This window comes from Botryllus schlosseri, chromosome 3 (assembly GCF_051294905.1).
Source record: "Botryllus schlosseri isolate E-star chromosome 3, Bs_hap1, whole genome shotgun sequence".
Taxonomy (NCBI): domain Eukaryota; kingdom Metazoa; phylum Chordata; class Ascidiacea; order Stolidobranchia; family Styelidae; genus Botryllus; species Botryllus schlosseri.
The window spans coordinates 35231783-35244962 of NC_137238.1; the positions used below are offsets into that span (position 1 = coordinate 35231783).

The following is a 13180-nucleotide window of genomic DNA, read 5'->3' on the forward strand; positions in this document are numbered from 1 at the left end:
CGAATTTGTGTTCTTCTTGAAAATGCTACAGGAGAACTGTATAGTACGAAACTCGAATTTTGTCTTATGTCTTTCTAATTCAGAAATTTAATTTTCAAAGTTCTGCGAATTCAGTTATTCTATTTCTAATCTAACTCGGAAAAACTCTTCCGACACAATTCTAGTTTTTATTTAATACGGAAAAGCTCTACTGGTTAATCTGATCACGTGGGCTGAAAATGAATAAAATTTCGACAGTGATATGTGAAACTACCAACAGTATCGAAAAAATTCATTGAAGAGGTTGAGGTTCCTGACAATTATACTAGTGATTTTGATACATACTAAGCCTACGAGAATGTTCTGCTTCTATAATTAAAAGCTTTTATACGCAAGGTTTATCTGAAGAAATCAATGATGGCACAGAACACCCCGCATGGGCTCTCTGCGACGCAAAGTTCCCAGCAGTCAATTTCACATGGTTTTTGTCGTATGAAGCTCGAATGTGGCCTAGGGCTGTTAAAAAAAAAACTTTTTCTTCAGATTTCACTGACTACTTGATAAAATTGTTAGGTTGGTTAATAAAACGCTGCGCACCAACTTTGGCTCAATTCCAACCAGTAGAAGCGAGATTCGTGAAGTAGAACGTTTTGAATTTAACATTAAAAAACAAAAACAAAAATTTCAAAATTTTTCTGCCGACCCCATAAAATTGTCAGGCTGTCGGTAGAGATGATGCGTACCAGGTTTGGCTCAAATCCAACCACGGGAAGCAAAGTTATCGCAGTAGAAAAATTTGGATTTGAATAAAATAGTATTTACGGTGACCAACTCTTCAATTATTTATTATAAAATCATGGAATTAGAAAGTTTTCTACTGCAATAACTTCGCTTCTAGTGGTTGGGACGGAGCCAAAGTTGGTGCGCAGCGTTTTATTAACCAAACTAACAATTTTATCAAGTAGCCAGTGAAATTTGAAGGAAAACTTTTTTTTTGAACAGCCCTAGAGTGTATCTAGTAGACGAAAAAACTGTCAGTAATATCCACCTTGAATCGAAAGAAGGGTCCACGGCGCTGACCTCTATGGCCGTGTTCTCGGTGAGCTGGTCGTTGGTCAAGACCTGACGTGACGACACCGCGTCGTGGCTGTACATATACTGGACCACCGTGTCGGAGCTGATCACGCCGCCCTTCTCCTCGCCAGACGATATCGCCAGCTGAAACAGTAAACGTCATTGGGCCACTCAACCAACGATAACAATATTCTAACTGAAGGAAGACTGCGTGGGCATTGCATGGTTCTTATATCAAGAAGCGCATGATGAAAACTTGTGATGTAGTCAACAATGACAGAATGAAGCAACACCGTTTGTCGCCAGCAGTGTATGCACAACTTGAGTGTTGTCAGCCAACAACTGCTGCTGTTGAACATTCTTTCTCCATTCTTGGCAAGCCGCTTAGTAAGGACGGACACTTTCTACCCCCAAGAATGTAGGAAAGTACCTTTCGTTGTACTACAACAAATTTCAATTATTTCTACCATAACACGCGATGTAACTACTGGAATTCTTCATAGGGCCAGATTTCGTTAACATACTAGTTTTTCATGTGAAAATTCGACAGTTTTAAGCCAAAAACGTATGTTCAGGCCAAACTACTTCGTCAGGACAGACATTTCCAACCAGAAATGAAGATCAGTCGTTTTTTTTAGGTCAAAAGAAGTCAAAATTTAGATTTTTTCAGTCAAAATCTTCTGTATTTTAGGTAAAATAAATTGCCCTACTAATCAGAGATGTCTACTTCAGAAATTGCAAGCGCTTATCTGAGGTGCAGAACTTCAACATATAATTGAGTAGTATATTCATATTGAAATGAACCCGAATATTTTCGGCTGACACTCGTCAGGGGTGATCGTCAGCAACAAGTAGAGAATCGGAAAGAACTTTGTACATCAACGATCGTATCACAAAATATGACGTCGCAGGCATGAAATTTCGAATACTCGAGAAGAGAGAGCTTAAGCTTAAGCTTAACGTACTATTTTTAGATGGTACACAAAGGCAAGTATGTTGCGACAAAAGTCGACTCCAAGGCACCCCGTTGACATTGCGAACATAGTACATTAGCGTCTGTAATAGTTGGTGATGATTAGCCCCTGACGAGTGTCAGCCGAAAATATTCAGGTTCACTTCAATATGAATATACTATTCAATTGTAAATTGCAAGATTATTGCAGCAAGAAACTCAAAATTACTAATGATTCTATGAAGAGGTGCAGTTTTCGAAATTAAATTCAGTTACTGTGGCACACTAGGGTGGAGTGAAAAATGGAAAATTTAGAATTACAAAATGGACACTTGATATTTGGTGCCAAATTTAAAAAAAAAATTTCTATAATAATTTTGGGCTCGTGCACCCTCTAGTGGTCGTGCAAATTGCACCGAACGAGCCAAAAATAGCTAATTTCGCTATGTATTGATGATCGCTTCTGCTAGAAGGCTGATTTTAGGCTCAAAAGATGCGGAAGCAACAAGTTTCTAACTCACTTCCACAGAACTTGGTCTTAAAAATGAACAGATAAAAGTTATGAGCAAATTCTTGATTTTTAGACCATTTTTCGGTAAAATTAGGCACTGTTTTTGTGTTTTCAATATGGATTTGCAATTTATGTGCTTTCAATATGGAGTTGTCAGTCATAAGATCAATCACTGCAAGCTTTTGGCCTCATACCCACTGCTTCAGTGCCTAATTTTACCTAAAAACAGCCCAAAAATCAATAATTTGCTGGTAACTTTTTTTCTGTTCATTTTTAAGACAAAGTTCTGCGGAAGTGAGATAGAAACTCGTTGCTTCCGCATCTTTTGAGCCCAAAACCAGCTTTCTAGCACAAGCGGTAATCAATATATAGCGAAATTAGCTATTTTTGGCTCGTTCGGTGCAATTGCACGACCACTAGAGGGTGCACGAGCCCAAAATTGTTATACAAATTATTTTTTCGATATTTGTCACCACATATCAAGTGTCTGTTTTGAAATTCAAATTTTTCCATTTTCCACTCCACCCTAGTGACACAGGGGCCAGTTAGTGTTGGGATCTGCAACATATAGCAAAGATCATAATAAAGACGTACCAATTTTTTCGCGTTTCTCTGATTCTTCGGCGTGAAGGTGACGGATCCGGAAGCCCCGCCTGTCTGTGAATGGCATAAACAAATAAATATTCACTCACAGACTTCACCCTAGACACCTGACTCACCGACTTTGAGAGGTTTTAGGTTTTTCACCAAAAAATCATACTTTTCGATGGCCACTTGGCTAATATCCGTCATTTCTCATAGCAAACAAAACCGCTAAACCCAAAACACTTACCACTTTAGACTGTCCCTTCGGCAGGCGTATGGTGGGACTGCGAGCGGACTGGGTCACGCTGCCGTATCTGGGCGTGGCGCCCTTCTTTTTGGTCAGGCTGGAGCTCACGGCGATCCTTCCCCCCATTTTTGGGGTCACCGCCACCAGCTGCTTGTCGGAAGGCTTCTTTGGGACCGGGGTCTGAAAATTGCAGCGTCCGGCATTTTTATTAAGTTGCCAGTAAATTTTAAAAATAAAGCTATTTTTCAACAGCCCTAACCAGCATTGTCGGCGCCAAACTAAAAGTGACGACAAATCATCATGATCTCACTTTCTTAGCCGTCTTTCTCGGAGGGGTCAGATTGGCGAGCGGAATATCGTCTTCCGCCATGGGCGACGCAGGCTGGGCCGGCCCTGTAACAAAAAAGCATTAACAGAATCATATTTTCCGACCCGGTAAATTTTTCAGGCCAGCCGAAGTGAATTAAATGCGGCAATTGAATTGCTTTTGCGTGTAGCGCGTAACGGTGAAATATGAGATTTTAGTCGGAATAGCAGGGGTGTAGCCGAGTCACAAGTCAATCTCACTTTTATAGCTTTGACTCGAGTCATCAGGCAGAGGGTCGAGTCTGAGTCCAAGTCATTATGTTGACTGCTCAGTTTCCAGTTAAAGTCTTGCTAAACCCATTTTTTATAGCTCTGGTGATATCGAATGATTCGCATTCATAATATACTAATTTTCCTCACTTTTAGCAGTTTTTAGTCGCATTTTCAAGTACCAGTACCAATAGACGAAATCCAAATAGTGTGGTTACTTTACTATTCTTCGTAATTACAATGAAATGTCGGTCTTGGCCATCTGAGTCTCGAGTCGCGCGCAATGACTCAAGTCAATACACGGATTGACTCAAGTCGAGTCATTTCTGTATTTTGGAAAAATGACTCGAGTCAAGTCGAGTCATCAGAAAATCGCGACTAGAGTCATTACAACCCTGATTTACATACACAATGTAAACGCATTGTCAAAATTAATTTTATAAAGATCAAAAATGACAAAATTTTGATTTTTGTAGGTCAAAATGTTCCGTTTTTAGGTAATAAAAATCGTCCTAGGGAGTCCAAGTCAAGTCAATACACAGATTAACTCAAGTCGAGTCATTTCTGTATTTTGGAAAAATGACTCGAGTCAAGTCGAGTCATCAGAAAATCGCGACTCGAGTCATTACAACCCTGATTCACATACACGAGGTGAACGTTTTGTCAAAATTAGGTTTTTTAGGATAAAAACTGACAAAATTTTGATTTTTTGGGTCAAAATGTTCCGGTTTTAGATAATAAAAATCGCCCTACGGAGTCAAATGTCGAGTCAATACACAGATTAACCCGAGTTGAGTCATTTCCGTATTTTGGAAAAATGACTCGAGTCAAGTCGAGTCATCAGAAAATCGCGACTCGAGTCGTTACAACCCTGATTTACATACACGAGGTCAAAATTTTGTCATATTCAAGTTTTTTCAGGATAAAAAAAGTCGGAGTTTGGATTTTTTAGGTCAAAATATTCTGTTTTTAGGTCAAAAAAATCACCCCTAGTTATAACTCACGTTGCATTTTTGGGGTTTCCTTCCGTTTCCCGGCGGTGAGCCTCTTCAGGCTTTTGCCCTTCTTTTTCGGGGTGTCGCCCGTGACGGGGTCCTCGTCCTCGCTGTCCGACGAAATCTCCTCGTCCCCTTTCAGAGATTTTTCCAAGCGGTGCATAATCTTCTTTCCCTGAACCTGCGTCCGACAAAAACCGTTGTACGCAGATGCCAGGGTCGTAACCAAGTCGCATGGCTCCGAGTCACAAGTCTATCTCACTTTTATAGTTTTGACTCGAGTCGAGTCATTTTCAATTCGCCACCGAGTCAAGTCCGAGTCCAAGTCATTGTGTTGACTGCTCAGTTTCCAGTTAAAGTTTTCTTAAACCCACTATTTATAACTCTGTTTGGTGATATCAAATGGTTCGCATTTATAATATGCTAATTTTCCTCACTTTTAGCAGTTTCTGGTCGCATTTCAAAGTATACCAGTACTAATAGACGAAATCACAATAGTTTTGTTACTTTATTACTATTTTGCAAATTCAATAATTCTAATGTAATTTGGAAAAATCTGTGCAGCTTTAATTTTTATTCTAATCTAATCGGGGAAAAAATGTGCAGCCCTAATTCTAATACCAATTTGATTTGAAAAATCTGAATATTGTCTACTTTCCAAGCCTGCTAGCAGCCATGGAAATTTCACGGTTACGGGTCAGCCTTCCGCGAGATAGAGCTGCTGAGCCTCTAGTCCCCTTAAATCCAATTAAAATCAATCAAGGGTTAACGTAAAGTAACAACATTCATGGTATTTCCTCGAAAACACCAAATCCTACCTCCGGCAGTTCGTACTTTCCGCTGTCCAGCTTTTTCAAGACAAGCCCCGAGTACAGGACCGCTTTCTCGTGCAGAAAGTCAAAATACGACTTTTTGTAGATGTTGGGCTCCTCGAATTTGTCGAACCACCGTACTTTGAATTTCTTCGCAGGGTTGTAGATGTTCATCGGACAGCAGCACAGATAATAGCCTCCTGCGAAATGCGAGCCAAATTTGGGATGAGAGCACACAAAATAGGGCTCATAATATAGATCAGCTATCCACCGCTGACATCGTCATGCAAGTCACTCGGTTTCGGTGGGGATTCTAGTCGAAGTTGAGTCAAATTTTTCAAGTGCAGGGCATTTCGCAAGACAATCCAAGTACAGATAAAACTTGGACCACTTGAGATAACCTTGTTGTAAAAATAGACAAGTTTTGAGCCGTGAGTGACCTCTTTCTGCTCAACCAATTCAATCGATACTCTCAAAACATAGTAGAGCGTTTCACCATAAACACGCAGTCTGAGAGGGTCACTCCCCACTCGTGACTTGTTTGAAAGAAGAGATCTCTGTCGCAGTGAATAGCACGTACTTATTCGCACCAGGTATACGTTGTGGACTCTAAGGAAGTAACCTAAACTTCTCAATTTTCAAAACATGGTCTTCTTGATTATATTCACTAGGGGCTGTTCAAAAAAAAAACTTTTTCTTCAGATTTCACTGGCTACTTGAAAAAATTGTTAGGTTGGTTAAGAAAACGCTGCACACCAACTTTGGCTCCATTCCAACCAGTAGAACCGAGATTCGTGCACAAGAAAGTTTTGAATTTATCATTAAAAAAATAAAAAATTACCAAATAAAATTTCAAAGTTTTCTGCCGACCACATAAAATTGTTAGGCTGTCAGTAGAGATGATGCACACCAAATTTGGCTCAATTTCAACCACTAGAAGCGAAGTTATTGCAGTAAAAAAAATTTGGATTTGAATAAAATAGTATTTACGGTGATTATTTATTATAAAATCATGGAATTAGAAATCTTTCTACTGCAATAACTTCGCTTCTAATGGTTGGAATTGAGCCAAATTTGATGTGCATCATCTCTACTACAAATTTTAGAGGTTTTTGTTTTGTAAACGACACAAATCACTCACCGTCCTCGCTTCTGACGGCCAAAACCTCGCCTTTCGCAAAATACGGCTTCGTCTCCGGCGTCAGGGCCACGGCCGGGGCCGCGGGCTCGACTTTCTTCTGAGCCTGGGACGAGACGCTGGGGCTGGACGCCTTCACTGGGACTTCGTACCTGAAATGGGGCGAGAACAAGTAGAGTCAAATTTTTCTAGTAACCCGATTTTAAAGACCACTCAGATACGACCAATCGAGGTTTCAAGGCTTCCACAGCGGAAAAAAGTATCGAAACTATAATTCTTTTTCATAAATTAACTCTTTCAGTGGGAAGGAGCTTACAATGTCAGTACTCACGATAATCAGCTCCAACTTCTCGCCACGAATCATTATAATTTAATACTCAATTCATGAGTCTGACTTGAGTCCAGCGTTCGGATCGCTAACCAATCATTTAATGATTGTGCGTTATATCGGGCCTACATTGTTACACCACAAATGAATTGATCGCAAACGCAGTGATGCTCAACTTGCTCACCTTAAAGGGGCACTGCACTCTAAAAATGATGTGGTGTCAAATTGAAGGGCAAAACGAACTGTAACGGCGCTGCGATTTATTGAAATTTCCACGAAATCGCGCATAACGTATTCTATTTCTTTAGGACAGAAATAGATCATGCCTAACGATATTTTATACATTAGCAATGTTTAATACATAAGAATAGGACATGATCTATTTCTGTTCTAAAGAAATAGAATACACTAGGCCCGATTTCGACATAAATCTCCTGACTGAACATCTTCTGTTGAACGCGGTATCTGAACCAAATTGGCGTGTACGACATATTTCCTTCATAACTTCGACTGACACCTATATAAAGTTCGATCTCTGCGTGACTGCATGAGTGGGAAACACTTGTGAAAATTTCAATAAATCGCAGCTCCATTACGGTGGCGTTCTGAAGAAAACGGCTGCGGCCAAATTTTTTTTCGTTTCACCCTTCAATTTGAGACCACATCATTTTTAGAGTGCAGTGCCCCTTTAACCAGCCTTCTCGTATGATTTAGATCGAACGAATATCGTTATACGTTTATAAATTTATATATTGGATACGTAGGTGGGCAGGCTATTTCATCACATTAATTTGTCTTAACTATCTGAGGTTACGTATGTTGTCATGTTTTTGGCTGATAATTATAGACCAGTGGTTCCCAACCATTTTCGACTCCGATCATGGCCCACCAAATATTGGGTACCTAAAAATGGGCATGCAAACTGTAATCACCGGCGAGTTGACTAAAAAAAAAGGTCAACTTTTCGGCTCGACCTCGAAATTACACATTTACAGCTTAATTTTCGCGAGTTGACCATCGCCCCCCTAGACCGCCCACGTTGGGAACCACTGTTGTAGACTGAGGCTATAGCGCTATACTGGGATAGTTTAGCAGTTCTACGTATGTGTGAGTGATAGAGTATCCCTTTGCGCGTGCATTCAACTATTATATATACTATACGATATTCGTTCCTCGATCAAGAATAAGCGGGGGTTCCATCTGTATTTAAAAGTTAGAAGAGCTTCTTGGAGGTACAGAACTTCAATATACAATTGAATAATATATTCATATTGAAATAAACCCGAATATTTTCGGCTGACACTCGTCAGGGTTAATCGTCAGCAACTAGTAGAGAATTGGAAAGAACATTGTATATCAACAATCGTATCACAAAATATGACGTCACCAGCATGAAAGAGAGAGGTTCAATGTACTATTTTTAGGTGGTACACGAACTCCTTTTGTTGACAGAGTTTTGGTTGGTGTATTTTGATAAAAGTCGACTCCAAGGCACACAAATGGAATTGTGAACGGCCTCGCCCAACGATTCGAAATCGGTCGTCTCGATAATTATTCGCACAAATCGGACTATCTAAAAGTTAGAAAAATGCAATGACTCTGAATCATGTCTCGTACTTTGAAAATTCAACTTGACCCGACTCGTGACTGGACTTGACTCGAGTCAAAATGTGCAATGACTCGAGAAGACTTGTGACTCGAAGGTACTAAGGTAGTGACTTGATCCCAACACTGCTATAAATAACATTACTAGAGTCATCAAGACACTGCCGCAACGCGCTCGATTCAAAGCAAATCATGGCTCGAGTCTTCCCGACATTGCTACAATCACCACTGTTCGAGACTCACGAGTCTGACTCCAACTACAATCTACAATAGATAAAAATTCCACCAAATCCCGACATTCTTACTCGTAAAACAGCGACGACGTCGCAACGTGCCTACGTGGCCTTTTCGATTTCTCCCTCGTCGCCATGGCCATCGCGCTTGCGCTGCGTTTCTCCCCGCCTTTGGCCTTCGCCTTTTGATCTAGGTTCAAGGGACGGGGTTAATTCCAAAGACCAAACCAGGGACCCACCACCCCCAACAGACTCGTACCAACTACTAAGCTGGTTTGTTGACGGTCAACTGACTCGACTCGAGTCATTTTCGCAAATGCGTAAAATGACTCGAACCAAGTCATATGACGCGAGACTAGGATGGCCAAGACAGACATTTCATTGTAACTTCGAAGAATAATAAAGTCACCACATGATCGGTATTTCGTCTATAAGTCCTGATACTTGGAAAATAGGGGCCAGGAACTGTTAGGACTGTGGAAAATTACGATATTATGAATGCGAGCCATTCTATATCGCTCGAGCAGAGTTGAAAAAGTGGGTTGAACTCAAAACTGAACAGTGAACGCAATCACTTGGACTCTAGTCACAACAATATGACTCGAATTCGACCGTCTACTCACTGACTTGGACTTGACTCGGCGATAAATTGAAAATGACTAACTAAAGAACTATGAAAGTGAGATAGACTTGTGATTCGGAACCCTTGCGACTTGGTTACAACCCCGAGTTCCCCTTCTAGTTCTGGTTGCGCATTTTGAAAAATTAAGTTGTCGAACAGCTAGAAAACTATTGTCATCGTTTGGCGCGAGTCGTCATAACGGTGTTCCGTTGCGCGATGTTCTTTAATCACCCCACTTACAGTGATGCGGGATTAAAATCAGAATTACAGCTATACAATTTTTTCAAAATCAGATCAGACTCACTGAAATAGCGAAAACATGGGTATTGAATCAATCTCCGTTCGTACCAAATCACAGTTCAGACTCAAGCATGAGAAAAGCAAATGTTTGTACAGCAAGCTTGGCTCCTTTCGCATTATACATTTCTCCTGTAGTGTTTTCAGGAAAACCAGGAATTAGATTTGATAAATATTAGAGCATGGAAACATTTGACAAACTAAATTAGAATTAGAGTACCGGTCTAGTATTTCAATATAATTACTTTATTTAGACTGTTATCAGAGCAAAAAAAGCTCAGCCATCAGACTACCTGAATATTTGGTAACTATATAATGTGCTATCATGTTGATTGAGTGCTGTATTTACATCATTTTATCATTTTAAACACTGTATAAACCAAGTTTTCACTCAAAATAACGTTTCCTAAATTTTTTCAAATGGCTGAAAAAATAGGCGGGCGGGATGACTTTTCAAAATTCTCAAAGGGGGCCACAGTGAATGAAAGGTTGGCAAGCCCTGGGCCAGACTTCAACAACTTGGTAATGGCGGTCGTCTAATTACAGCGAAATGCCAGTAACCCAATTCTGATCTAATTTGTGAAATGCTTCCATGCTCTAATTTTAATTCTAATCTAATATCTAGGATTTCCTGAAAATGCTACAGGAGAACTGTATAGTGCGGAACCAGCCAAGCTTGCTGTACAAATATTTGTCATTTCCACTCTTATCAGAATGACCTCTAATTTGATATGGACTGAAATTGAGTTCAATTTCAAAATTTTCGCGAATTCAATAATTCTAATTCCAATCAAAGTTGGAAAAAATTATGTAGCTATAATTCCAAGTCTAATCTAATTTGGAAAAGTTCATAATTTTTCAATTCTCCAGCTCCTTGACAGAAGACGATGAGATTTGCGCAACCAGGGGCGAAAATATTCACCTTTGTCATCTTGGTCCTCTTTCTGGTCATCGCCGCCGTCCATTTGAATAGCGCTGGCGTCGATCGTGGTCATTTCTTGCGTTTCGGCCTCGTCCTGAAAACGAATCTCCTTTCAGTGACGTCACACTATGTTGAAAATGTATTTCTTCTGCTTTTACTGACCTGCGATTCTTGCTCTTGCGCAGGCCCGTCGGATTGCAAAGAAACGTCCTCTTGTACTTCCGCTACAATAAAGAATAACAGGTAGAATTGATCAGACGCTTGGAGTTACCGAACTTCAACATGCTATTGAATAGTATAATAATATTGAAATAAACCCGAATATTTTCGGCTGACACTCATCAGGGGTAATCGTCAATCGTCAGCAACTACACTACGAAAAAAAATTAGACAACTTTGGTCTCAAATTTAAGAAATGAGGATGATTTGGTCTCATTTTCAGCAATTTTAGTCTCACTGATGAATTAAGGTCTTAAAATTGAGACTGATTCAGCTTTTCAAGACCATATAGCCTATAATTGTCACAATTATTTAGTCTTAAAAATAAGACCAATGAAACGCATCTTATAAGACATGTTGTGCTTATTACGACAGTTTTTGCTGTGTCAGTATTTTTGGTATTGTTTTTAAGACAAATTTCGCTAATCAAGAAACGACATGATTTGTGGTCTTAAAAATGAGACTGGAAAGTTGACATGGGCCAGGAGCTGTAAGATATAACTAGCTTATTAAGACGGTTTATGATGCATCAGTTTTTCTGGTCATGTTTTTAAGACGAATTTTGTTAATCAAGAAACATCATGGTCCGTATAGTAGAGAATTGGAAAGAACATTGTATATCAACAATCGTATCACCAAATACGACGCTAGAGGCATGAAAATTCGAGTAATCGACGCAATTGTTGACACACAATGTCCGTTTCGATCCGGCTGATTCCAATATGTTCAAGAGGGAAATCTCAAAAAATTATTGTCCGGTGGTCCAAATAACGATGCGTGGAAAATTTGACCACTACTATACCTTGCGTGTTCCCTGCAGTCTTTTCAGAGGCTTCGTCCTTGGTTTCCTGATCTTTTTGATCAATTTTGGTTAGTTTTTCCACCACTTCCTTTCCAGCAGATTCATCAACTTCCATCTCTTCGCCATTCACAGCGATCTCAGCGCCGTTAGTTGCCATTTTATGCCTGAAAATAATTTTGAGCATATTCAAAGTAGTGATAAAAGTTGATTTCCATATTGATTTTCGAGAAATAGTCAAATTTAGGTAGTCTACCACTTTTGACAAGTCTCAACAGATGAATGGAAAAGTATTACCCGTTCGCGTTTCATAATGCGTACCGTATTATACAGTTGCAAAGGGAAAATGATGAATCAATTACACTACAGTCGAAGTTTGGTTAATAATGATACTGAAAATGTAAATTGTAATCTGGTGAAAGCACTGGAACTACTGAAAATTGCCTATCAAATTAAAACCAACGGTGTTCTTACTGTTCTATAATTAACAACAGTAGCATGAAAAGACCCTAGGAGGTACAGAACTGCAATATATACAATTGAATAATATTAGAGTTTCGTAGAAACTTGATATTGAAACTTATTTTATTAACTCTTGATCTTGACTAAATCGGAAACTATGAAATCCAACGATACATTGATTCTTGATATCAGAATTAACAGAAAATGAAAAAATATACATAACACAGTTCCACCTTTAGATATCATATTTAAAACTTAAACAAGAATACCCAATAATATAGTACAACATAATTTGAAATATGTGAATTATATACAAAATATACTCACTTTCACGCTTCAAAGTTCCAGTCTCAATGATGCTCAAGCCGTTCAAATCAAATCAGAGTATTATAATATTCGGTTGTCCTGTTTTATCAATAAACAATAATTAATAACCTTTGCTTGTGTCTTGTGACATATTATAAGCGAGTGACTCGGGACTGTTGGCTACTTGATGTGTGTGGCCTAGTATGCGGCAAATAATACATGCATTAGTCTTTATAGATACTGCTGCAATGAAATTTAACGGCCGCTTATAGGTGCCGCGAAAATACCAGTGGAATCCAACCCAATTTTCTCGACTAAGGCTAAACATCGCAGAATCCAAATTCATCCTTGCCACTTAACACGGCATTATTTATTGTTATTGAGTCCAAGCGCCCATTCGCCGCGGCTGGATGGCTTTGCAAAATACAATACAAAATCGCCGCCATTGCCGGCACGTGTATACCTGCGCCAACTCGCGGCAAATGGCTGCTTTTTCCTCTTTTCCAGACACGGGAGCG

The 13180-nt window shown here is 39.6% G+C and overlaps 1 protein-coding gene across 1 annotated transcript in view; it reads right to left on the reverse strand.

Annotated features, from left to right (window-relative positions):
- LOC145436411 (poly [ADP-ribose] polymerase tankyrase-like) overlaps positions 1-12832 on the reverse strand; it is a 57329-nt gene extending 44497 nt beyond the window's left edge. Inside the window, exons 1-12 of the mRNA XM_080313757.1 lie at positions 12684-12832; positions 11898-12061; positions 11039-11100; positions 10877-10970; positions 9108-9225; positions 6873-7021; positions 5738-5931; positions 4929-5100; positions 3659-3741; positions 3349-3528; positions 3111-3173; positions 1028-1197 (exon numbers count right to left, since the gene is read on the reverse strand). Coding sequence (XP_080169883.1) covers positions 1028-1197; positions 3111-3173; positions 3349-3528; positions 3659-3741; positions 4929-5100; positions 5738-5931; positions 6873-7021; positions 9108-9225; positions 10877-10970; positions 11039-11100; positions 11898-12054 — 1442 coding nt within the window. The 5' untranslated portion in view covers positions 12055-12061; positions 12684-12832. The remainder of the gene's footprint in view (positions 1-1027; positions 1198-3110; positions 3174-3348; positions 3529-3658; positions 3742-4928; positions 5101-5737; positions 5932-6872; positions 7022-9107; positions 9226-10876; positions 10971-11038; positions 11101-11897; positions 12062-12683) is intronic.
- Between the last annotated feature and the right edge of the window lie 348 nt (positions 12833-13180).